This window comes from Haemaphysalis longicornis, unplaced genomic scaffold (genome assembly GCF_048455015.1).
Source record: "Haemaphysalis longicornis isolate Haplotype H1 unplaced genomic scaffold, Haemaphysalis longicornis Haplotype H1 scaffold_4, whole genome shotgun sequence".
Classification (NCBI taxonomy): domain Eukaryota; kingdom Metazoa; phylum Arthropoda; class Arachnida; order Ixodida; family Ixodidae; genus Haemaphysalis; species Haemaphysalis longicornis.
In genome coordinates, this window is record NW_027526361.1 from 21105850 (window position 1) to 21131294 (window position 25445).

The 25445-nt window shown below is 45.7% G+C and overlaps 1 protein-coding gene across 1 annotated transcript in view; it reads right to left on the reverse strand.

The window, feature by feature from the left end:
* Window positions 1-177: 177 nt before the first annotated feature.
* Window positions 178-25445, reverse strand: part of LOC144179687 (uncharacterized) — a 42211-nt gene continuing 16943 nt past the window's right edge. The window contains exons 6-13 of the mRNA XM_077708135.1: window positions 19602-19818; window positions 18504-18531; window positions 15120-15266; window positions 14899-15044; window positions 13419-13539; window positions 9459-9626; window positions 1456-1584; window positions 178-669 (exon numbers count right to left, since the gene is read on the reverse strand). Of these exons, the coding sequence (XP_077564261.1) occupies window positions 460-669; window positions 1456-1584; window positions 9459-9626; window positions 13419-13539; window positions 14899-15044; window positions 15120-15266; window positions 18504-18531; window positions 19602-19818 (1166 nt within the window). The 3' untranslated portion in view covers window positions 178-459. The remainder of the gene's footprint in view (window positions 670-1455; window positions 1585-9458; window positions 9627-13418; window positions 13540-14898; window positions 15045-15119; window positions 15267-18503; window positions 18532-19601; window positions 19819-25445) is intronic.

The following is a 25445-nucleotide window of genomic DNA, read 5'->3' on the forward strand; positions in this document are numbered from 1 at the left end:
ATTGATTTAACACAGGCGATGAGGCGCGCCGTAGTGGACCGCTCCGGATTAATTTTGACCACCTGGGGATCTTTAACGTGTGCCGAAATCTTGACTCACGGGCGCTTTCGCTTTTCGCCTTCATCAGAAAAGCGGCCGCGGCACCGGGAATCGAACCCACGTCCTTGGGCTCAGCAGCACAACACGCACGCAACAATAAGTTGGCAGTAGCAATAAAATCAGCATTATAAGCCATGCAATGCGAATTAGCTAGCGATATCTATTGCTTTACAAATAATCATCTTCCGATTAATGATTTGTATTTCAGGTCTAGCATGGCATCAAAAAGGCAGTTCGAGCTTCAGCGGCAATGCGCCTTTAAATCGCATAAGTATATATTAGAAACCAGAATAACTGCGAACATTTTCGACCGCATTTGCGAATACGCGGTCATGAAATAATTAACGGCATGACAGCCGCCTAGTCCCAGCGGAAGACCTCGCGCAAGCTCATCGGGAAAAGCCAGCGCCATTTCTTCCAGGACTTCTTATCCGCTAAGACGGTAGAGGCGACAATGTCCTCTCCGTCGACGCCGTAATGGGGGCAGGAGCCATTCGAGGTGTCACCCAGGAGGTAGTGAATGGCCCAACCGAAGTGTCTCCTCCGCAGAAACCGATACGCATAGCTCACCTGCACAGGCAGTGATTCAATCAGACGTTCGTAGAACCTTTTCGATCGCCCGCCAGGTTGGCGGAATCTACGATTACAGGTAAGAAAAAGTACTGCAGCGCTGCTACAAGCCAAGCACACTGACTGCTCTTATGCTTAAAGAAGCAGTCAACTCTAAACACACAAATGAATTCTATTTCAGGCTGATGTTGCGAAGCCGTCGACACCTAAACATCCTCCTCTGCAGCCTTCTTGATGGAAGTCACTCGAATCTTGATTAATCCCATGGGTAAGGGTCTGGTATTTCTCTGGAATTTCAGATTCATGACCTCTACCAGTAGGATTGATGAAGATCCAGACAATTTTTTGTGCTTGCGGCAAATAGCGAGGCGGTATTGAAAAGTATTGCGAGGTCTGGGGTGGGGAGCTGCAGAACCGGAGGCATGTCGTCTACGTACAAAAACAATCCGCCTTTTTACAGCGCAAGAAACACTGAAAACAATCACGACAAAAGGCCCCACCGTGATCTGTGCGGTGCCTTCTCTTCCCTCGGGCCAAAGCTTTAGCAGCGCCACTGCTTTTTCACTCGTCCCATCGCTGACCCTGTGCCGCTGTCGACACACTCCGCGAGCTCCCCTATTCAGCGTGGTCTTAGTTACGACCGTCAGAACCATGGAAGGATTGAAACAGAGGAAGAGGGCCAACTCAACCGTAACCGAACACGGCCGGCTTTATAATACGTATAGCTCCTCCAGCGTAAAGGAGCAGGGACAGCCAGGAAAAAAAATTTAAAAAATCTGTGCTCACCTTGAAATGAATGGTATTTCCAGTTTCAAAGGTGGCCTGGGTCCTGGCGTTGTGCTTGTCGATGTTGCATACGGCGACCCGGGCGTCCGGCACAATAATGGGCTGAACGAGACCCCTCATCCGGCAGACCTGGTGACGGAAGTCAATTAGCATTGTACACCACTTCTCACATATTTGAGACTAACTACGAAAATGTTATAAAAACGACTTGCAATTTGCACCACTTCGCCTTCGTGTAAGATTCGTGTACGTTATTTCTGTGTGGCTTGAAGAAAAAAAAAAGGGGGGGGGGTATTTTCTTTAACAATGGTTTTCTGCAAATCGTGGGTGTTCTGGTGCACTCTTTTGTTCGTAATCGCATAGGAAAATTGTAACTTTATGGCACACCGGCATGAAAATAATTATGCCGCTAGGAGCCTCTGCTGACAATGCTTTTGTGAGTTCACGAAGCGTTGATTAGCTTCATTATGCTGGTCGCATAAAGCGTCGCCTAATACCGCACTTCGGAATTATTATAAAAGCATGAAGACCTGCGTCAGAAAAGTCTTTGAATGTCATTTATCAACCTCACTTAACAACCGAAAACCGCTGGCAGCTCGGTTATTGTTGTTCTTTGTCTTGCTTACATCTGTTGCGTTTAGTTTTAATATCGGTCAAGCGGTCATAGCATACGAGGGGTGTGAAGCGCAGCTGTGGGAGACTTTTAGAGGGAGTCTGCAACACTTCCAATAAACGCTTTCGCTCTCTCCTTCGTGCCTGGAAGCATTGTGGAAGCAGTAGTTATCACCAGCACGGAGCGACACTGCGTGATTTGCTCGTCGCAGGAGATGCGCCTTCCGTTTCTGCTTTGCTTTTGGGGCGATTTTTTAAAAAGCGGCCGTCGAGTGCGTTCATTGCTGCAACTGAAATAACGCCGACCAATGGCCGCTACATCACTCTAATGACGTAATTCTAGCGCTCGGAGAACGCCAAGATTGGGAAAGAGAGAAAAAATGTCTTGAGCCAGTTTCGAAGTTATCTGATGGACATAGAGCAGTAATTTGGGCTGACGTATTTTATGATCCCCTATTATATGTACTGAATGTGTTTGTTCAAGTTCAAGTTCAATTTCAAATTTATTGCAGCAATTTACACATGTTTACCGTTAGGAAGGTCCCAAGGCCGAAGCCGTACGCGGGACCTCCATTGAAATACACTTATTAATAGAGAATACGAGCGGCATAGCAAAACAAAAACATGTACGTAACTATAGCACTAAACATAACTATATATATAATCACAAACTACACAAAAACATAGATTCAACCGTAATAATATACGACAGATTAAAGACAGCAGAAATGTAAACAAGATAGCAGCACAAAAAAACTAAGCAACCATATTACACTGAAAGGAAAGATTAGACTTCAAGCAGGTAGTTTCGAAATAAACTTTAAAGGGAAGCTGAAGCGCTTTCCAAAAAATTTGAGTTAGATTAACAGTTATATAGTTTCTTGCACGCTGATTCCGAATATCACATTGAAATTTATCGTACATGAGTCCAAGTGGCATTTATCTTGCCAAAAGCGCGGCCCCGTTTGAAAGACGCGCGCTTTTCGTCTTTTGACACCCCTGATTGGTTGCGCCCGTCATGACGTCAAAGGAGGACACCCTTCGGCCGCGCGGGTTGTCGGAAGCATTGCGAACGATCGCATGGTTGCCTTTGCGGCAATTTAGCTTGCAGTTTAATTTTCGCACATGACTGGAAGTTTGTTTTATATATTTCCCGTGCTGTTGGTTCAATTATCTTGGAGCTTAAATTTGCTTTACACGACAGAGAACCCCAAAGCAGTGACGGTGACGTCGGCTAGTGGGTTCCATCAAAATATTTTTGAATTAGGCAACCAGCATATGGGGATTTTATACCTTATGTTAATATTAGGTACTGCCTTAACTGTTTCTTATTATACACAAAACCATTTATGCCGAAGATTAATGGGCGTTTTATAAACAATCTACCAGCGAAAAGCACGTACGTGCACTGCGCGAAAAAATAGCGTTCATGCGCTGTAAACGTATATGCGAGACACATCTTGCCGGTACACGCATAAACCAACAAGCATACTCTGCTTCCGCATTTCCTTTGTTTGTTGTCGCCCACCCCAGCCCCGTTACTCATCCCCGTACACAGACTCACACGCGCGCGCCATTTCAGCAGCGGCGCTACGGCGCCTCCGCGATTGCTAGCTGCACTTCGATGAGTGGCGTCTTACTGCTTCACATGCATTTATTCTGAAAACACTGCAGCATACTAGTGCCTGCTCAGCATTATTGACTGTAGTAGGGCTTGATTTTCGCTTGTGCGTTGCGCATTCTGCTACAATATTACGGCCACCTCGTTATAATTAACAGACCAATCGGACAAGGCAGTTACGTTGTAGTTACGTTACTTTAGGTAACAATCACCAAACGTTTGTGATAATGAATCGTTGGCTGGTTTCAGCATTTCTAGATTTAAGCATTTACCGCGCTAGTCGGACAGAGGCCGTATATTTACTCTTCGCTCCTAATTTTTTTAGTATCATCATTATATATATCACCGACTATGACTGGAGTACACTTGAGGTTCAGTGACAACAAGTGCTTGCCAGGTTATAATATGCAGCCACACAGAATCTTGGGCAAAAAATTAGCCCCCCCCCCCCCCCCCCAGTCAACACAAATCATGGCACGGTGGTGGTTCGGAGTGGTGTTTTTTTTAATTCCAGACAAACATCACCTTATCGTGACATGTATACTTGCAAAATAAGTAATCTGGTTGTCTTGGTTCTTTTACTTTGTAGGAATACTGTTTACCTCTTAGCCGGGAGAGAACTTCTATCAGGATTGACCCCTTGTTTTAGTTTCGCCAAAAAATTGTTTTTTTGAACACTGTCCTGAGCCCATAGGGAAAGAAAACCGACGCATTTAACGAAACAAGTATTTCCTGAACAAATGTGACTTGGTTTCTGGAATGGAACGAAACAACCCCGGCCAAAGTACAGCAGTATTCCCCATCCTTCCTAAATCTAGAATCTAATGTGAACATTCACGTCCGTCGCATCACAAAAAAAAAAAAAAAACCCGCATTAGAGCGGTTTACAAAGTATTTAACGTAGTGTAGTATATTCTCTGTCATCAAGCACAGCCACCTCGGCTGTCGCTTCCGTATGTTATCAAGCATCCCGGCGTGGCGTTATTCTGCTTAGGAATACGGCATGATAAACGTATGCCTCGTTTGGCGTTCGTGCATACTTTTTGATCACGAAAATTGTACAAATGAGTGCTATCAACCCCAACAACGACAAGTATCATTCACAAGGAAACACGGCGAAAAGAGCATGGCCGAGGCGGCCGATACGGCCGGAAGTCCAGGTATGACGTTTTTCAGCCGGTTTTCGCCCGCGCTCTTCGGTCTTCCGGCATCGCGCGGCGAGATGGGGGCGGGGCATCGGGCCATTTTTGTTTACTCATTGTGCCGCTTCTATTGCATGTATTGCGAAAATATTTCGTACACGGGAACTATTCAATGTGTACTTGCTGCTAGTCAACTTTTCTTTTAATTCTAAAACCGCTTCACCTTCCCTTTAAACTTGTAGAATGATTTTGTTTTTATATTGGCAGGCAAGGAATTCCACAATGATATAGCAGAAAATTGTATTGTGTGTTTGCCATAATTGGTTCGAACGTTAGGCATCAAAAGATTGTTTTGGCTCGGAAAACGCGTGTTATTCGTATTAGTGATTAAGCGAACCGAAAAGATGTCTAAGACGAGTTTATGATCAAGAATTTCAAAATTTAAGAATTTAAGAATTTAAGAATTTAAGTATTTAAGAATTTGAGAATTTAAGAATTTAAGAATTTAAGAATTTAAGAATTTAAGAATTTAAGAATTTAAGAATTTAAGAATTTAATATTTAGAAAAAAAAATTGAGAAAAGTGTTGCAGGCCTAGGGTTCCTGGCCTGCAACACTTTTCGGAGGGCTCCTGACTGCTGTTCCCCTGGCCGAGTGCGCGCCGGCAAATGTTGGCGCCGGTGACTTCCCCAGTGGCGAGAACGAGCATCCTAGGTTCCTCGCAAAACACCAGATGGAGCGCTGGTCTCTGCACTCCTAAGGCGCACTCCTCCATTTCTTCACGCCTCCGTCACCGATGCGCCCGAAGAGCACGTGAACATGAGCCACTAAAACTGATCAACGTAAGAAGTGTCAGGCCGAACAGGAACGTTCATCTAACAGCGAAACGTGGCTCAGACTGCGAGTGCATGCTGATATGAAGGTTAGGATACGCGAACCAAACCACAACGTGGGGAGGCAATGAAAGACTGCGAGTGCCGTGAGAACTATACTACCTAGAAGAGACGAGCGAACAAAAATGTCACCCGCACTTTCGTCTCAACCCAGTTTTGCCATGACACCCGTGCGTCAAACGGTGCTACTTGAACTCCACTGGACAGTTCCGAATTCTGAAATTCTGAAATTGATGACAATGTAAACGTCACTGAAAGTTTCGCTTTTCGTTCATTCCCACATGTGCTTAGGATCCGCCAATTTTTCTCTCTAATGAGTTTGCTCCAGTAAAACGCGAAAATATTTCTGGCGCCGATCTCTTACTCATTTTTCTAAATAACGGCGAATAAATCCGCAGTATCCGGAGCAATCCGGTACCTGTGGTCAGGAAGTTGATGGCTATTGCCGGATATTAAGTATATCTGACCTTCGCAGCGGCGTTCGCTGTTTCAGTCGTACAATCTAGGGTGTGTAGGACGTTGAGCTGTCATATTATTGGGTAGCGGAAGAAAGATGGGGAAGTTGAAAACAGCGGTGGAACTTCCATTGATTGATTGCAGGGTTTAATGCGCCGACGCAACGCAGGCGATGAGGCGCGCCGTGGTGGAGGGCTCCGGATTAATTTTGACCACCTGGGTATCTTTATCGTGCGCCGAAATCTCGTACACACGGGCGTTTTAAAGACGATAGTCTTTCTTGGGCTACTTAAACTCAGAAATTTTGGTCTGTCTGTATGTCTGTCTGTCTGTCTGTGTGTCTGTCTGTGACTCGATTCAGCCACCCGGCCAAAGTAAAACAATGCCTGCGCAATAGTGTTATATAGTCACAGCTAAATCTACCCGTCTAAGTCCGGCGTAATGTTCATACCTGTCAATATTGTTGAAGAAGAACAAGACATTACGCAAATATAAGACAACAAATTAACACAGAAGTGATGTTTGCAGTGTTCCTTTATAAAAAATCATACATGCTTGACTTTGGCGAAATTAAATACTTCATCAACTCCAGAAAAAAATTCACTTCGCCGTCGCCTGCTGTCGCCCGCGCTACTATAGCTTCTTGTGGCATTTTAAGGAATCAACCGGCAACAGTTACGAACGGTTCCACTAGATAGGTTCCACGTTCTGCTTGCAACGCACGTGGAGTAGGGAAACGCGGTTCTATAAACGTTGAAGTAGGGCGCCTCGATTCACCCGCGTCTTCGCCGTACGGCAGCGTTGGCATCGAGACACCTGGTTTGGAGCAGTGGAACGCGGGAAATTTAAAATGATTTAAAGAAAAGCTGAAGTGCTTTCCAAAAAAACTGAGTTAGAGGTACGTTTATATAGTTTCTTGCGCGCTGACTCCGAATATCACATTGAATTTTAGCTTGCATGAGTCCAACCGGCATTTATCTTGCAAAACGCGCGGTCCCGTTTGAAAGACGCGCGCTTTTCGTCTTTTGACGCCCCCTGATTGGTTGCGCCCGTCAGACGTCAAAGGAGAACACCCTTCGGCCGCGCGGCTTGTCGGAAGCATTGGGAACGGTCGCACGGCAGCGGCGCTTGCCTTTTCGGAAATTCAGCTTGCAGTTTAATGTTCGCACATGACTGCAAGTTTATTTTATAACTTCCCGTGCTGTTGGTTCAATTATCTTGGAGCTTAAATTTGCTTTACACGATTGAGAATCCCAAAGCAGTGACTGTGGCGTCGGCTAGAGGGTTCCGTAAAAATATTTATGAATTAGGCAACCAGCATAAGGGGTTTCTATTTCTTATGTTGATATTAGGTACTGCCTGAACTGTTTGCTCCTATATACGAAGCCATTTATGCCGAAGATTAAGCGGCGTTTTATATGCAATCTACCCGCGGAAAGCACGTACGTGTGCACTGCGCGAAAAAATAGCGTTCATGCGCTGTAAACGTATATGCGAGACATATGTTGCCGGTACACGCATAAACCAACAAGCGGACTCTGCTTCCGCATTTCCTTTGTTCGTTGTCGCCCACCCTGCAGCCCCGTTACTCATCCCCATACAGAAACCCACACGCGCGCGTCATTTGGGCAGCGGCGCTAAGGCGCCTCCGCAATCGCTAGCTGCACTTCGATGAGTGGCGTCTTACTGCTTGACATGCATTTATTCTGAAAACACTGTAGCATACTGGTGCCTCCGCAGCATTATCAGCTCTAGTAGGGCTTGATTTTTGCGTGTGCATTGCGCATTCTGCTACAATATTACGGCCCCCTCGTTATAATTAACAGACCAGTCGGACAAGGCAGTTACGTTGTAGTTACGTTACTTTAGGTAACAATCACCAAACGTTTGTGATAACGAATCGTTGGCCTGCTTCAGCAATTCTAGATTTAAGCATTTACCGCGCTAGTCGGACAAAGGCCGTATATATTTACTCTTCGCTCCTAATTTTTTTAGTCTCGTCGTAATATATATCAACGACTATTATTGGCGCACATTTGAGGTTCAGCGGCAACAAGTGCTTGCCAGGTTACAGTATGCAGGCACACGGAATCTTGGGCAAAGAATTAGGCCCCCGCAGTCAACACCAATTATGGCACGGTGGTGGTTCCGAGCGGTGTTTTTTCACTCCAGACAAATATTACCTTATCGTGGCATGTATACTAGCAAAGTAAGTAATGTGGTGGCCTTGGTTCTGTTACTTTGTAGGAATACGTTTTACTTCTTAACCTGGAGAGAACTTTTATCAGGATTGGCCCCTTGTTTTAGTTTCGCCAGAAATTAGGTTTTTGAACACTTGTAAGCCCATAGGGAAAGAAAATCGACGCGTTTAACGAAACAAGTATTTCCTGAACAAATGTGACTTTGTTTCTGGAACGGAACGAAACACCCCCGGTCAAAGTGCAGCAGTATTCCCCATCCTTCCTAAATCTAGAATCTAATGTGAACATTCACGTCCGTCGCATCAAAAAAAAAAAAAAAAAGAAGAAAAAAAAAAAAGGAAAAACGCATTGGAGCGTTTTACAAAGTATCTAACGTAGTGTAGTATATTCTCTGTCATCAAGCACAGCCATCTCGGTTGTCGCTTCCGTATGTTATCAAACATCCCGGCGTGCATTATCCTGCTTAGGAATACGGCATGGTAACGTATGCCTCGTTTGGCGTCCGTGCATACTTTTTGAACACGTAAATTGTGCATATAAGTGCTATCAACCCCAACCACGACTAGTATCATTCACAAGGAAACACGGCGAAAAGAGCATGGCAGAGGCGGCTGATCCGGCCAGAAGTTCAGGTATGACGTTTTTCAGCCGGCTTTCGCCCGCGCTCTTTGGTCTTCCGGCATCGCACGGCGAGTGGGGGGCGGGGCATCGGGCCACTTTTGTGTGCGCATTGCGCCGCTTCTATTGGATGTATTGCGAAAATATTTAGTACACGGGAACTATTCAATGTGTACTTGCTGCTGGTCAACTTTTCTTTTAATTCTAAAACCGCTTCACCTTCCCTTTAAACAAACCTTTGGCGTCTTTACCTAGGGGGGAGCGCGACGCAAGAGGAACAACATGAGAGGTGAGCGGGAAACCGAAGGGAGGCATTTACTTGGCAAAAGTCGATAAAGACTATCGTCTTTTGACGACATTCGCAACGAGAGAAGCAGATCCGCGGCCAATTTTCGCTTTTCGCCTCCATCAGAAAAGCGGCCGCTGCAGGTGGAACTTCCATTGCAGAGCTTCATACTCACATGTGCGTATGGCAAGTACTCGCGACCGGTGCAGTGGCCGCCGTAAGGCATGGTCTTGGTGTCCCAGCCGCTTGCCATTTTGAACTGTGACACGATGGCGCTCAGCGAAAGCAGCACTGTGACGTATCTGGGAATCTCGACGCCATTAAGTAAGTCCACGGTCGTGTCCTGCATTAAAAAGTGTCGCCCATCGAAGCACGCCCATGCTTGAAACCTAGCAACTAAGTCGCGTTACAAATAAACACCGTTTCCGCTTCGTATGCATCCTTTTACACGCATTTTTTCTTGATATGCATCGAGCGTAGAATGCTTGAGAAGTTGCTTGTAAAACCCTGGAACATATAAACCATTACGGAAATTTAGGAAATTTAAACAGGTATACGTACCAGCACTCTAACACATGCCGGTGGTTCAGCTTCCCCGCAATACCCTAGATTGGCCAGTCTATGCCGTAAGCAACGAAATATCAGCGAATGACGACTTCGGTCGTACGATTTGACCTGCGCCATGTAAGCGTGGCGTTCACGCAATGTAAGCGTGACGTTCTGTGTTGCGCAATGCCACAGCGATTATGTCAACGCATAAATGTGGGCTAGTTGGTTCGAACTGTGAAACACGGTTGGTTTGCGCGGTGAAGACGGGTCGATGAGGAAAAGCCACACAGGACCAACGCTGGACATTTATTGAAATATTTACTATGTACACACATAGGAAGATATACCGGAATGGCGCATGCGTGAAAATGGCCAAAGCAACAAGAAAAATTCGCGACAAAGTCAAGGGGTGCATTTTGTTGCGCATGTGGCAAGTGCGCATTCAGATAATCTATTACTTTTTTTCCATACTACGTTCCACACTGTGTTCCACGTTTCGAGAACACATTGATATTGCGCTGTCTTAAGGACCAAGCTGGCCGTGAATTGTTTGAAGCGTGGTGCATCACGAGAGCCGGCGATAAGTGTAAGCACGGCATCTATTAGTTTGTTAAAAAAAGAAATAGATTATCTGAATGCGCTCTTGCCACGGGCATAACAAAATGCACCACCTGACTTTGTCGCGAATTTTTCTTGTTGCTTTGGCCACGGAGAAAGGCTCTGGCCATGTTCACGCATGCACCGTTCCTGCATATCTTCCTATGTGGGTAGTAAAAATTTCAGTTGATGTGCAGCGCTAGTCCTGTGTGGTCTTTCCTTATTGTCCCGTCTTTACCTCGTTAAGTAACCATCTTTCACAGCGATTATGTTGTTTTTGGGTCAAATTGTAAGCTCGCAGCTGTCATTCGCCGGATTCGCTTTGTTGGCGGCACGGATTGCTCACTCTAGTGCATTATGGTGAAGCTGAACTACGGGACGGCCTTAGAGTGCGGATTGGATTGGATACGAGAATGGCTTTAATCAAGTGGCTAAAAAGAGTGACGCAAAATTGATTGCTAGTTTTAAAACAACCATTGCAGCTGAATTTTAATCACTGGTCAAAAAAGGAAATGGTGTGAGTAATTCTCACCGGGTTTTATTGCTTAAAGGGACCCTGCAACAATTTCGATAAACGCTTTCACTTTTTCCTTCGCATCTGGAACCACTGCGAAAGCTACAGTTATCGCCAGCACGGGGCGGCACTGCGCGATTTGCTCGTCGCACCAGATACGGCTTCCATTTCTGCTTTGATTTTGTGGCTTTATTTTTAAAGTTTCTATCGAAAAGCGTTCATTGCTGCAACTGAAGGAAAACCGGGCAAAAGCCGCTACATGGCCTCAGTGACGTAATTCGGGCCGTCGAAAAACGTCAAGACCGGAAAAGAGAGAAAGATCTTGTGAGCGAGTTTTCACGTTTTCTGATGGGCATAGAGCAGTGATTTTTGGCTGAGGTACTTTGCGACCCTCTAGTCTAACTACTGGGTGTGCTGGGTGACTAAGTTCTGGAAGCATTTAATATTAAAAAAAAAAGTATAAAAGGTGTTGCAAGGTCCCTTTAAACAGCTTGGTTACAGTGAGAAAAAATATGCCGAGAGAAGAATAGGAAATAGTTTAGCGAGGAAAAGATATTCCGCGAGAAAAATAGCAATCAAGTTTATCATCGCATGATCACACTTTAGCATGCAAATCTCAGGATAAATACATTTCTGGCTAGTACCTGAATTGCTTCCTTTAACGCAGCAAAAAGTTGCCCGAGCTTAGATAAACACGCCCGCGCGGTTTACGCTGAACCGTTTTTATCTGTTATTATATTGTTTCAAAGTTTCTTATGCACAGGGGTAGATACGGAGTGGCCTTTTGGGAGAGAGGTGGACACTTCCCAGCGTGGTAAGGAATGGGGAATGGAAGAGGGAGTAAGCACTGTGTCCCTGATCGCGCAATTTCCTGTGGGGCTTCGGAGAGGGAAACAACATTCATTCCCCCTGGTGGGATCCCCCACTATTCACGCATTGAAATATTGCAATGAAAATTTCTCCGACTTTTAAAATACACGGTAATTTGTGAGTCCTCTGTAAGGTTTGCATCATACGAAACAAAACACTTCTTTTGCTTTACCACTATAACGGTGTATGACCTTCCTTGAGAGCGAGAGCAGTGCCCCGTCCTTAAAAAAGGTTGTGACAATGTTGGCACGCAGAGAAGGGACAGTTCAGCAACTCGATCAGTATAACACCATTGTCTTGTCTGTCGCTGCCCTAGCAATGCGCCGTTTCTTGGCCTGCAGCTGTTAACTAGCTTTGTACGGATTTGCCGAGACGCCACAGAGTATCAATCAGTCTGCACGCTTCGGCTTTCGAGTTTGGCTATGGTTTAAACAGAACAAACACATCCATGCTTGTTCAACTTGACCGATAATTTTGTTTAAGAGCGTTCGCCATGACCGCAGTCCTGTGTCTTGCCTTGGCGCTTTTCGCTCAACCAGAAAACGAGTATACATGCCAGGAATGACTTCTCGCTCTCTAATGGGGCTGCACGCAGTACAACAAAGCTCTGTCAGTGCGTAGCCGCGTCAGCCGTGTAATTAGGCTTCACAAGTAGTCGAGTAGGTCGTCATCATCGTCATCATCAGTCTATCATATCCCTGTGCTGAACAAAGGTTTCTATTAAATATTAGGCGATGTCGGCCGAATGATACACCAGGGTGGCCAGATTTTTTTTCTGGTAGGAGAGTACTGATTGCGTCTCGGGCAACCTTTCTAACCCACCTAGTGCACTTGGAATTGGATGATGGGGTTTTTATGGGACCAGGCAGTACTCTAGGCCTGGGACCATACCAGTGGGTGAGAGCTCTGCCGAGTTTTCAAGGTTCTCAGGGACGGGCTACAAGGTGCTTACTGTCGATGCACGAAGCACGTGACATCTAAAGAGCCCCGCTCTCTACACTGAAATGCACGCCAAAGAAAGCGGCCCCGGTAGATGGCCCAAAATGCTGTTTGGCCAGTGTGGCGCAACTATTTCAGTCACCATGGAGACAGCTACACAGCGAGGGCTGACCAACTGCCTGCCCTATCATCTGGCCCTCAGGAAACAAACCCACAAATACGGTCGCGCTATGGGAGGCAGCTCTGGCCAGCTCCGACTTCGGGATTCAGAAGGACTTAATTCTTCGAGCCCGGAGAGGAGCAGAAGAGTCTGGGGCCCTGGAAGGAGGGCGCCACCCCTAAGACAATCGCGCCACCTCCTTTTTTCCTAATAATAAATGTTTCATCTCTCTCTCTGTCACCCCTTGGACCACTGAAACGCAACTGCTTACGCCCCCAGCGTTTCTAGAAAGGTATTGCGCCACGGCCTACCGAACAGCCCGGTGCGTATCATGGCCTTCTGTTATTTTTTTCCTCCCGAGTGGGTCTAGTGACATTCAACTCTGCGACAGTCGCCTAGGCATCGTAGCAATGTTTTGGGCGTACTTTTCCTACATTCTTGTCACCTACACCCACACACACAACATTATTAGTGCCCATATTTCTGCCCCACGCCGCGTTACTCACCATAGCTGGTAGCGCTATCGGCAAGGTGTTACGCTGAACTGTCGGGCCGGACACAACGCACTGTGATGTGGGATTCCCCCAAAGATGGGTGTATACTATTAGCAGATCAATCGGGTGCGACCTGCGAAACGCGGAGTTATAGCAGCGAAGTCAGGGTGCGTATGTGTGTGTGTGTGTATTGCGAATATAAGCACGTGCAGCTACAAGGCAAAGCTAGCAGCTTTGAACGCCAAAGTGAGCACAGGTGAAGTAGTAAGACTTTTTTTAATAACAATAGAAATTTTCGGGTGTAAAGAAAGAAGCAAAGTAAGGAAAGCATGGTCGCTCGGTGGTGTCTGTACCCACAACCCGTGGGTTATTGGTCCGATGTGTTGCCAATGAAGCTTTCGGCGGGGCCGTATTCTCCTCTTTCTTGCGCACTTATGGAAATTTAAGTGCACTTTACGCTTAGGGTTCGTGGAAATATCGAAGGACGACGACCGGTCGCAGATTCGTTATAATTGCATATGTCTCTTCGCTCAACGCGCCCATGCGGAGACTAACGAACCACACGCGTGCGCAGCACACACGCACGCACTCACGCACACAGGAGCTTTCCGCAGCCTAACAATGCATGTATTTTTTAGCACAGGTGTACACGACCATTTAAAGCGAGCATATGGGGATGTGGCAGCCATTACTCAATCGATTTTCAAAGCAGTGTCATCGGGCCACACCGATGCGTAACACTATAGCGTCTTCTTTTTAATATCAGTGGGGTCGGTACCCACCGTATCCACGGTACCCACGGGCACTTTTATCTGAAAAAAAAAAAAAAATCTGCAGAAATTCAGAGAATTGTCTACTAATGCGTAGCATCCATATGCCGCATGTCTAGAGTGCGAGTTTTTTAGAGCCAAATATGGCTACAACTAGCAAGAGACCTTGAATTATTTTGTTCTTTTTAAGTTTCCTTTTCTTTCTTTTAGCCAATGATGTAAATATATATCATTATTATAGCGACGAAGTGCCTTTACTTCGCTGATTATGTATTTTTTCCGAAGAAGCAAAAAGTACTGCAGAGTTGGTCCATTTACGCTTTTTATATACATATTTCCAATGTTCTTTCGCGGACTTTTTTATTCTTCGGTTTTGGGAGGAGATTTATAAGGAGCATACTTTCGATTTTTTTAGATAATTTTCGTGAAATATTTTTTTTTCTATTTTTCTCATTTTTTGGTTTTCAAATATTCTGTCCTACCAACCATCTTCATTTACGCTGTTATAACGACTACAGGGGGAAATTCCGCGAAATCTACATTTTGTGGAAATGCAGGGCGTTACACGGTCCCGGCTGTGGGGGTACTCGGCAAAGAATGCCACGCATTAAAACTGCTTCTCCGCATGGAAATCGAACCCGAGAGCGTGTGCTGAGAAGCACAACGCGCACTACGTCCGAAATACAAAACCAGCCTGTAATTGACCAGTAACGTGTACTCACGACCCAATCTTCTTAAACACAGCCACCAGTGGATCTCTTTCCGCCGTGAAATTCGAAACCCAGCCTTGAATTCCGAGAAGCAGATATCTGCGATGGTCCTCCTTGGGCTTCACTTTGTTTGAAGACTGTTGAAGCGCCTTCAGCCGCTGCGTTAAACGAATCCCACGGCTGCAGCGTTGGGTATACGGTAACGGGACGGGGAGAAAAAAAGAAACACTTACATCGAGAATCCTGAGGTGGTAGTGTGAAGTCGACAGCAACACGCCGTAGGTGCCGCTCACAAATGTGACGCCATGGTTCTGTACGTTGAGCTTCCAGAGCCTATTGAACGAGTCCACGCCTTTGGAGGACGTGATTTGCTCCAGTGACTCCCCGCTTGAAAACACCGAACGGAAGTGTAAATACGCAATCAAGGCACTTCAATGCACGGCATCTCCCTAAGCATCTTTTCCCGACAGAGACTTCACCCAATCAGTTATGTGTGTTCCCCGTGTAGTTTACCTAAATTTCTATACAGTTGAACCTCGTCATAACGAACACTGATATAGCGAATAATCACCTATAGCGAACTAAATACGAACTTTGGTTGGCCACGCTTTATTTCAGTGACACTTATTCTCTTTATGAAGCAAGCGAAACCGCTAGAGCAGCGGCCAATATAGGCTATAACGAAGAAATATGCGAGAAAGGCTGATAGGCTTCTTGGAAAAAATCCCGGTGACCAAAATTGCAGAAGTAGAGAAGGTCCTTTCGTGCGTGTACAGTGTGGGAAACGTCATCTTTCTCAGTGCTGTGAAAAGACACCTGACGAAGATCCCATCCTACTACAAATAAATAAGAACACAGGCCTATTTTGTCGAATACACTTTGTTGTGTTGTAATTTCACTTTCTCGTGCTCAATTTCATTTGGTTTAAAAGGCCACAAGAAAACAGGGAACTATTACCTCGTTTATAGTGTGTTCAAAGCCTAGCATATAGTGTTTTTGTATCTATGTCGCCAACGGCGCAGAATCAACCAGCCGCGACAGCGTTTGGGCTCATTCACTACCGCCTTACTCAAGTGCAGATGAGCAAACTGGAAAGTCTGTACCTGCAGGCGCTGAGGGTAATCACTGGGCTACCCCACCATACTACCGTAAAAACCCGCGTATAATACGAGGTTTTTTTTCCAAATTTTACTATGTAAAATTTGTGCCTCGTATTACATGTGGATCCCAAAGTTTTCAGCCGAAAATTTGCCCTAATGGTTTCAGTGGAGGGTGCGCCATCTTGCGGTGACGTTCGCTGGCTGCTGCTTCTCTCAGCCGGCGCCATTTTGATTGTTTTGACCACGCGAAGGATCTCGGCACGTTCACCGCAAGTCTATCACGATGTCGGGTGCACCAAAACAGTATTCGGCTGCAATTAAAAGAAAAGTTATTTTATGTGCCGAGACCATCTGGAATTGCGCCTCAGGACGGCAGTTCGGCGTTACCGAAAGCAGCATTCGTGGGTGGAGAAAGCAACTGGGGCTTGACTGGATAAAGTCTGTGTGTTGTCGGCGGCCTGGAGCACAGTGCTCGTGTTGGACGCCTTTCGCTGCCACCTAGCCGATTCCATGAAGAAGTTGTTGCGCGAACCCCGCACCGAACTCATTGTCATTCCAGGAGGAATGACATCCCAGCTGCAACCGCTAGACGTTTGCATCAACAAGCCTTTCAAAGACTGCATCAGGTCCTGCTACCAAGAGTGGATGAGATCAGGAGACCCGTACGTGACAGCTACCGGATGGCTGACGCGGGCTTCTCCAGCGGTGCTTTTTGGCTGGATCGCGTATGCGTGGGCCAGCATCCAAGAGGAGCTCGTCAGTCGCTCTTTTAAGAAATGTGGCATTTCTAATGCCCTTGATGGCACTAAGGACCACTTTCTGTGGGAAGACATTTCCGACAAGGCGACTTCAGGAGACAGCGGCAGCGAACCTGACGATGACTGAACGGACGTCCGGAGACAGTGCCACCGAAAACTGACAATGACTGAACAGTAACTGCAGTGCAAATAAATGTTTTCTGTGCTCTTTACCTCGCACTATATGCGGATGAAAACTTTTTTTTCTGAATTTGCTGTCCCAGAATTACACCTCGTATTATACGCGGGTCCGTATTATACGCGGGTTTTTACGGTAAAATGGAAGAGCTATACCGGTACAGCCACCTTCCTCCGTTTCATAAAATTGTAACTCACCGGACACAAACGGATCACGACAGGCGCCTACTCAGACCCCAAGGTCAACGTCTGTTGGAACTCGACGACCGCTCCTTCAAAGCTACAGCGTTCGAACCAACCATTAAATTTTACTTTAAAGTGAAAGCTTTCTTAGAGAGCCCGAGGGCGTCTTGCCAAAAATCTAACGAATTTCTTCATAGAACGGTTGGTCGATCGAAGAGCTCTGATAAGATCTCTGGACACACGACGCATGCGTAAAAGTGGGCTTCCATTGCGTCAGGACGTTTGCTTGAAAATCAGGAAGAAGGAACTGTTCTAGATAGGACAATACACACATCGATCATGAATCAGGAGTACAATCGTATTCCTTTATCTCACAAACCACGTATACATATATACATTTAAATCGTTCGCAAATGCGTTTACTTGTTGCGCGAAAAGCCATCGCATGGGTGCATTCTTCGTTTGCGATTTGAGCCTTTGAAGGTTTGGCGATCGATCGGATGCACTTTTAGCTTTCACGCTTCTCTCAGCTTTCTTTGGGAAGGGACGGTGAATGGTAAGCAATGCGATAAAAAAGTATTGTCACTTTATACAATCCTGGGGTGTCGTTGAGAGTACATCTCAGTAGACGTAGCATCGATGAAAGTATTGTCACTTTGTACATATATGAAGTGGCGTCTTGTGCACACTACGGTGTAGACAACAGATGAAAGTTTTGCGTTCTGCGATTAGCATCGTGATGATCTTTTCTGCATTGCGCCGTTTTTTGTTTCTTCTTTCTGGTACATATTTCAAAGGCGTAACCGATCACCATAGTTAGCTATATATATATATATATACATATATATATATATATATATATATATATATATATATATATATATATATATATATATATATATATATATATATATAGTAAGGCAATGAGGGGCTCGTTGAGGAAATACAGAAAGATAGGTCAGCAGTCTACAACGCCAAAGGAGGCATAGGGGTGTGGTTAGGCTCTTTTCTTTTTTCAATACGGTTAATGAAGTAAACATTTTTTTTAAATATACAGAAGAAAGAAAGAAAGAAAAACAGGCGCCCAGAGTGGGGACCGAACCCACGCCTTTCGATTACATGTCGAATGCCTTACCAATTCGGCTATCTGGGCGACTGTGTTCTCCTTCGATTTCTGGGCTATTTATATTTACTAGAAGTGTATCTGACGCTTGAGGGTGTTAGCCAGCGCCACTCTGACTACACGGGGAGAAGGGGTCCTTCTTTTCAACCCCCGGGGCGTGACTCGAACGTCTACAGCCTGTCATGAGCGGGTAACTGGCGGGAAGCCATCTTATGCTGCCAGAACTTCAAGGCTGCCAGAACTTCGAGTCACGCCCCGGGGGTTTAAAAGAAGGACCCCTTCTCCCCGTGTAGTCAGAGTGGTGCTGGCTAACACCCTCAAGCGTCAGATACACTTCTAGTAAATATAAATAGCCCAGAAAGCGAAGGAGAACACAGTCGCCCAGATAGCCGAATTGGTAAGGCATTCGACATGTAATCGAAAGGCGTGGGTTCGGTCCCCACTCTGGGCGCGTGTTTTTCTTTCTTTCTTTCTTCTGTATATTTAAAAAAAATGTTTACTTCATTAACCGTATTGAAAAAAGAAAAGAGCCTAACCACACCCCTATGCCTCCTTTGGCGTTGTAGACTGCTGACCTATCTTTCTGTATATATATATATATATATATATATATATATATATATATATATATATATATATATATATATATATATATATATATATATATATATATATACACTATTAGGGTAAACGTGCACAGAGGTTTCAAAATCTAAGGCCAAGACGCAATAACTTTAGGTCCACCTCTTGCGAGCTACGACCATGGATTGGCTGTGGTGCTCCGTATGCATGTTACACACGCACTCCGGAGGCCCGGGGTTCGATTCCAAGACCACCTAGCCCTATTTTCTTAAATTCTATTACTCTTGCGCTGTCGGCCATTATTAGGGTCACTTTTAGGTGACAATGACGCCGGAATCCGGTTTTTAGCGTAATGAGGTATTTCGCATTTAAAATAAGGTAGTTTGTGGGCGGACTGAAAAACTAAGAAGCTGCTTACAGGGCTTTGGGCGCCTGATCAACAAAATCGTGCCTGTGAAATACACGGCGAAAACGGCATCTGGAACCGAGCTATGTCTAGGCAGGGCATGGCGGATTAAGGAACAGGCGAAGCTATTGACTCGGTGTCGTTCGTACATAGGGACCACAGCCGGAAGTTAAAAAACCCGCAGCCATGATACTAAATGGTGGCCACCGTACAGTTCATATCGTTCGTTCTGCGAGTAAAATCAGTGTGCATACGATTCACAAAGCAGTTAGTTTCTCCATGCCCTAAGGCGCCGTCCCTAGAGCATTCGAGCCCCGTGCGCGCTACACGGGCAGTTTGAAATGAGACGCAAGAAAAGATTCTCAGCTTACGAGTTGAATATCGACATTCCATATTTTGGCCTCGACGAGTCCGAAGAAATCCGCGTCAGGTGTCTGATGCAGGAGGAATTGGGCCAATCCAGAAACGTGTGCTTTTCTTCCAGCTGGTAGTAGATAAGATCGCAGAAATCGTCTGGAGACCGCGGAATGTCATCCGGCATGTTTTCCATGCATTGATACATGCAGACGATGGGCTCAGAGCTGACGACCACTCCGCCGAAATCTGCGTAGAGACGTGAGCGAGGCATGAATCTTGTGATCCCACCTTCTTGATACGATAGCCAGTACGTTCTGATGCATCGTTGTAAATCCCGGCGTAGTTACGTTGTTCATTGTACAATGCTTTTTTTTCCGTACGGTCTAACACATGTATGGATTGCCACCTCCACCTCCATCCGTGCATGATGCCTCTATGCCGGACCAAATAGTAGACCGTGCACAAAAGGGTTATATTAGTAAAACGCAGCCTAATACCGCGTCCAGCCTAAATGAGTGGGTCACCTTATAAGGTAAATGTACACGCATCACTATTCACAGAGCAGTGTGCAGGGTACACGGATTGATGATAGCGACTCCTGTACCGCCACCTGTTGGCGCTGTGGTTAGAAGAGCTGAAAGCCGTGCAGAACACGAGCCTGTGAACCCCGCCCTCACAGCTGGCAAAGCACAAACCATCGCGCCGCAATCATCGCCGCGCCAACACAAACCTGGAAGGCTCAGATGGTGACTCGACACGGCTTGCTTTGTCTTTCAAAACCGAATAGCAGCCTAATGTTCTTGTTTTGCCTGTGCTTTACCTGTGAAAAGCTCCCGTCCTTGTTCACTTTCTTGTGTTCTGTTTACGTGCACTAATAACCCTGTGTAATGCGTAGCATTCTTTACCAAGTGCCCCGCAGCCAGGACCGCGTAACACCCTGCATTCGCACAAGAATGCAGAACTGGCAGAAGTAACATATTTAAGCGTGATAATAGCCTAAATGGAGATAACTGGTTTTAAAGAATTTTGAAACTCCAAAAAATAAGAAAAAATAGAAAAAAAATACTAGATAACACAGCCGGTTGTTGCCCATTAAAGAACCGCGCAACGCCTCGGAAAAGCGAAGATCGGCGACTGGAAAGCATTCCATGAGGACGCCCAACCGAGCAACTTCGATTTCATCGAGCAATAATCAGCAGAAATTATCCAATCTGTTTCCGAACTCACCAAAACAAATTCAGCTTACCACCGATAACTCTGCCACTGATCCGCACCTCCTGCACCTATGGGAAGCTGGAAGAAGCATGGGCAAGCGATGAAAAAAAGAAAAAGCGACCATGCCCTCAATCTCAGCATAGCCCAAATTACTGCCGAGGCCACAGAATATGCACATAATCTCAGTAGACAGAATTGGAATCAGTTTTGCGACCAACTACAAGGCACGCTGAGCTATCTCCGAACTTGGCACGTTCTAAAAAAAAACTAATCGGCAATACAGAAACGAAGGCAGCCGCCACGTATCATTTACACCGTCTTATTTACCAATACCAAGGGGACGGCCTACAACTCCTCAGCGGTCTGGCCGACCGTTACATAGATCCCATCCCCACCACCCCTCGTCGGCTCCCTGCCTATGCCGGTACCCGGCCAAACCAGACCTTGACGGCCCCTTTGCGGAGGCGGACATAACAGCGACTCTCCGCAACCTGACAAGAAACACAACGCCAGGCCACGACAAAATCAACAAGACACTCGGGACCTGGACTCTGAAGCCATAGAATGGCTACTCCAAAACATCAACAAGCAATGGGAAAAGGGTCAAGTACCCGCTTTCTGGAAACATGCCTACAAATTCCCAATCCTGGAAAACGCATAAAATTCCAAACGTACGTCCCATTTCGCTGATATCATGCGTAGGCAAGTTATATGAACACATGGGGCACAATAAAAAAAAGAGAAAAAAGAAATGAAGAGAAAGAAAAGAAAAAATTCCCCGCATTTCCCCGAGGGGAAGAATGTGAAAGTGCGAATGCACGAGTTGAATTTGCGCGGTTCGGTAATGTTCGCGAAAGAGAGATCACACACACACACACACACAACTACAAAGAAAGAAAGATGCATTTATTCACAGACACCTATTTGTGTTGTCGTTGTACTTGATTGCTAGAGCGGATCTCAGCTTTGAAATTTCGTGTCAGTACTCCTTTAAGCGGGTGCATTAGCCCTTCTCACGCCCGATTCCTGGCCAATCCCCCACGTGGGTATGTGCCATGTCAGCGGCCAGGCAGCGCGCGCCCATCTCCCCCCGTTGCCAAGGAAGACGAGGAGCGCGCGCACCCGCAGCTGTTGCTATGCGGACGGCGGCGGACGCTTCAGGCTCGCTTAAGAAGTGCATTCGCACTTAAAAAAAAAGCCTACAAGTTTTCTCTCCGCTTACCCCTCACTGCTTGTAGAGACAGATTACTGCAATTACGCCTGCACAACACTTGAGAGGAATTGGCTGAAACCCACAAGACTACCAATTGGAACGCCTAAAACTCACTAAGGCGGGGAGACACACCCGACGAAAACTGAGTTACGAAGTCCCAACAGACAATAACGCTAAAAAACGTATTCCTCTACATGTTAGACACAACATCCCTGTCGCCCCAATTCCAAGAAACATGTATCCGATTCACAACAAAGCACGACGCGAGGCAAGAGTTAGAGCTATTCGAACTGCATACGGAAAATGGCCTGACGTTAGGTATGCCGACGCATCACTATACACCAGTCGATCAACCAACGCCGTCAGCATAGTCAATAACCAGGGACTGGAGCTAGCTTCTGCTTCTATAACTACCAAGGACATCGACACCGCCGAAGGAGCAGCCATTGCCCTTATCTGCCACTGGCAAAGAACATGTCACCGTCATAACAGATTCCCAGACTGCATGTCGAAACTTCCAGATTGCACGCATTTCATCGGCTCATTCGTCTTTGGAAGGGAATGCAGCCCGAGCTCACACACACCGGGCGCCTCCTTCTGGCATATCAGCCAGTCCTTCGATGAGCCCAACGCTAGAAATAATACCCAGAAGGTGCACTGACATCCTGGCCCACTACCGTTTGGGACGAGGAACCTTTCCGCCTCCACATCTCAACAATAAACTGACTGACTGATTGATTGATTGATTGATTGATTGATTGATTGATTGATTGATTGATTGATTGATTGATTGATTGATTGATTGATTGATTGATTGATTGATTGATTGATTGATTGAAGACACGGTCATCTACAGGTAGCTCCAGATTAACACATTTCCACATGGTACATTACTACACTCAATACATCCCACATTACACACATACGCTTGTAAATTCTGCATAAAGCCACGGACTCTCTACCACATGGCGTGAGAGTGCCGCCACACACCATCCCTTGCACCAAATTCAAATGCAGTAGACTCTAGAAAAACGGAACTTCAAGGGACCGAAAAAGTTAGTTCCGTTTAACAGGAGTTCCGTTTACTGAGATAGATGTGTGGAAGTGCAAATTTATGTGCGTGCACACCCTTGATACCACTTCATGGAACTCTAAGCAAGAGAAGGTGAATCTAGCTGATAGTTTTTCAGAATGCAATAAAACCACAAGAGGTTTAGGCACAGCATTCACAAAGTTGATTTGACAACAATGAGCTGCTGTGCACTACAAAATGCATCAATCATTTTTGTTTGAGTTTTCGCAACTGCATCTTCATGGAAGCTAAAGGCCTCAGCTTCGCGAGTGCTTACGAGCCACAGAATTTACAAGACGGCAATGCGTTAGTGAAGCGCGAATAGCAACACGATGGCGCAAACGAGGCGGCAGGAGCTGAGCCCTGTAATCTCGGCGTCTTGAATCGAGACCGAACGACTGGAACAAGAACTGCGATGTTGCATTCGTTGCGCTAACAGGGCTGACCACTAACGAGACGAGGCATACGAGGTCAACGAGGCAAAAAACAAAAACAAAATAAAACATGGAGGAAAAAAAAAAACAACGAAACAGCCGGAAGCGTAAAAAAGCTTATTCTCATGCCAATGGTTTTCACGAGAAGTTCCCTTTCTGGTTCAGTTTACACGGTGACGGCGAAATTTTAGTTATGATTACCGAGAGTTTTTTTTACGTTATCTGAATACAAAACCAACCAACCATCTGAATACAAAACCAGCCAAGGCCACTGTTGCGTTTAAGCGGCAATTCCGTTTTCAGCGATTTACGTTTATCGAGAGTCTACTGTACCTCATTTGAGCAGTGGGAGGGTCGGGTCCCCCACCTGGCGGTCAACCCAACAATATTGACCGCTCGATTAAATGCTTACTCCTCCTTTTCCTTTACAAAAAAGATCTGACGAAATACAAAAAACTTATACAGCTCCAAAATCCGAAGACTAAAAGAAAAAAAAAACCTGCAAAGGGACGTTCAATATAAGAATAAAAATAGCCGAAATGAGCAAACCGTGTAACACACGGCATTTCTACAAAAATGCATGACTGGTGAAAGTAACACATTTAATCGTTATAATAGCGTAAATGAAGATAACTGGTGAAACAGAATTTTCAAAAACCAACAAATTAAAAACATCGAAAAAATAATTTTACAAAAATTATCTGACGAAATAAAAAATATGCATTTATACACCTCCTTTAAAAAAACGGAAGTTTAAACAAAAACAAGCGCGCAAAAGAATGTTCGAAATACGAATAGAAAAATAGCGAAAACGGACCAATCCTGCCCTACGGTTTCCATCTGCGGACAAATACATAATTGGCGAAGTAAATGTACTTAATCGCTATAACGGTATATACACGCGTGATTGACGGAAAGAAAGAAAGAAAACTTGAAAACAATAAAATAACCCAATGTCTTTTGCTATTAATAACCCTATTTGGCTGCAAAGAACTCATACTATAGACCGGCGGCAAAAGAATGCTACGTATCACTAGACACTTGGAATTTCGGCAACTGTTTTAAGCAAATGTGGGCGATGTGCAGACGTGTGCAGCGCACACCCCACTCTTGTTTAATGTTCAAACGACCTGTTAGAATCCTTTTTTTAACAGCGGAGATTTTTAAGCTTGAACTTTGTCCAGTGGCGTTAACAACACCAACACCAACACCAACACCAACATCAACACCAACACCAACACCAGCACCAGCACCAACACCAACACCAACACCACCAACAACAAAAGAACGAAAAAAACTGCGCCGCCTGTGAAGGGTACAAGATAGGGAAAAGCCAGCAGTGAAGCGGGCTTTCGCGCCTGCTCGAGTGTGAGCACAAGGGGCATATGCCCTTCCTATGCCATTTTAAAGGTGATAGTCTTTCGGGGGCTACTAAAACACACACAAAAATGGCGCAGCTTGCACTGGTGGTGCAGGAATGGAGAAACAGCGGAGCTGGTGGTCGACATAGCTTCTTCCCCTCGGTAATCCGCCGTCAATGTGGGGGACCGACAGGAACGGCCTTGTCTAACAAATGGGGCCTCAACCCTTAGTACTTAGCCTAGCCTAGCAAGAACATGGCAAAACCTGACAAAACTTAGCCGAGCCTAGCGAAACCTAGCGAAACTTGGCAAAACCGGAAGAAGCTAGGTCAACCCCCAGCTCCGTTGTTTCTCCAGCCTTGCACCACTATACGGCAAGCTGCGCAAATTTTCGGTTTCTTTTCCTGTTTTTTTTTATTTTCAAATTGGGCTGCATGCAGACACCAATCAGACTTCAAGGTACGGCAAAAAGCATTCGTCACCTTTCCGCCTTTACAAAGAGATTGTCCACATGGTTTGTATGTCATCCTACATAAATGAACGCGTGTTTAGATGGAGGCAGTATCCGCAGATTGTGC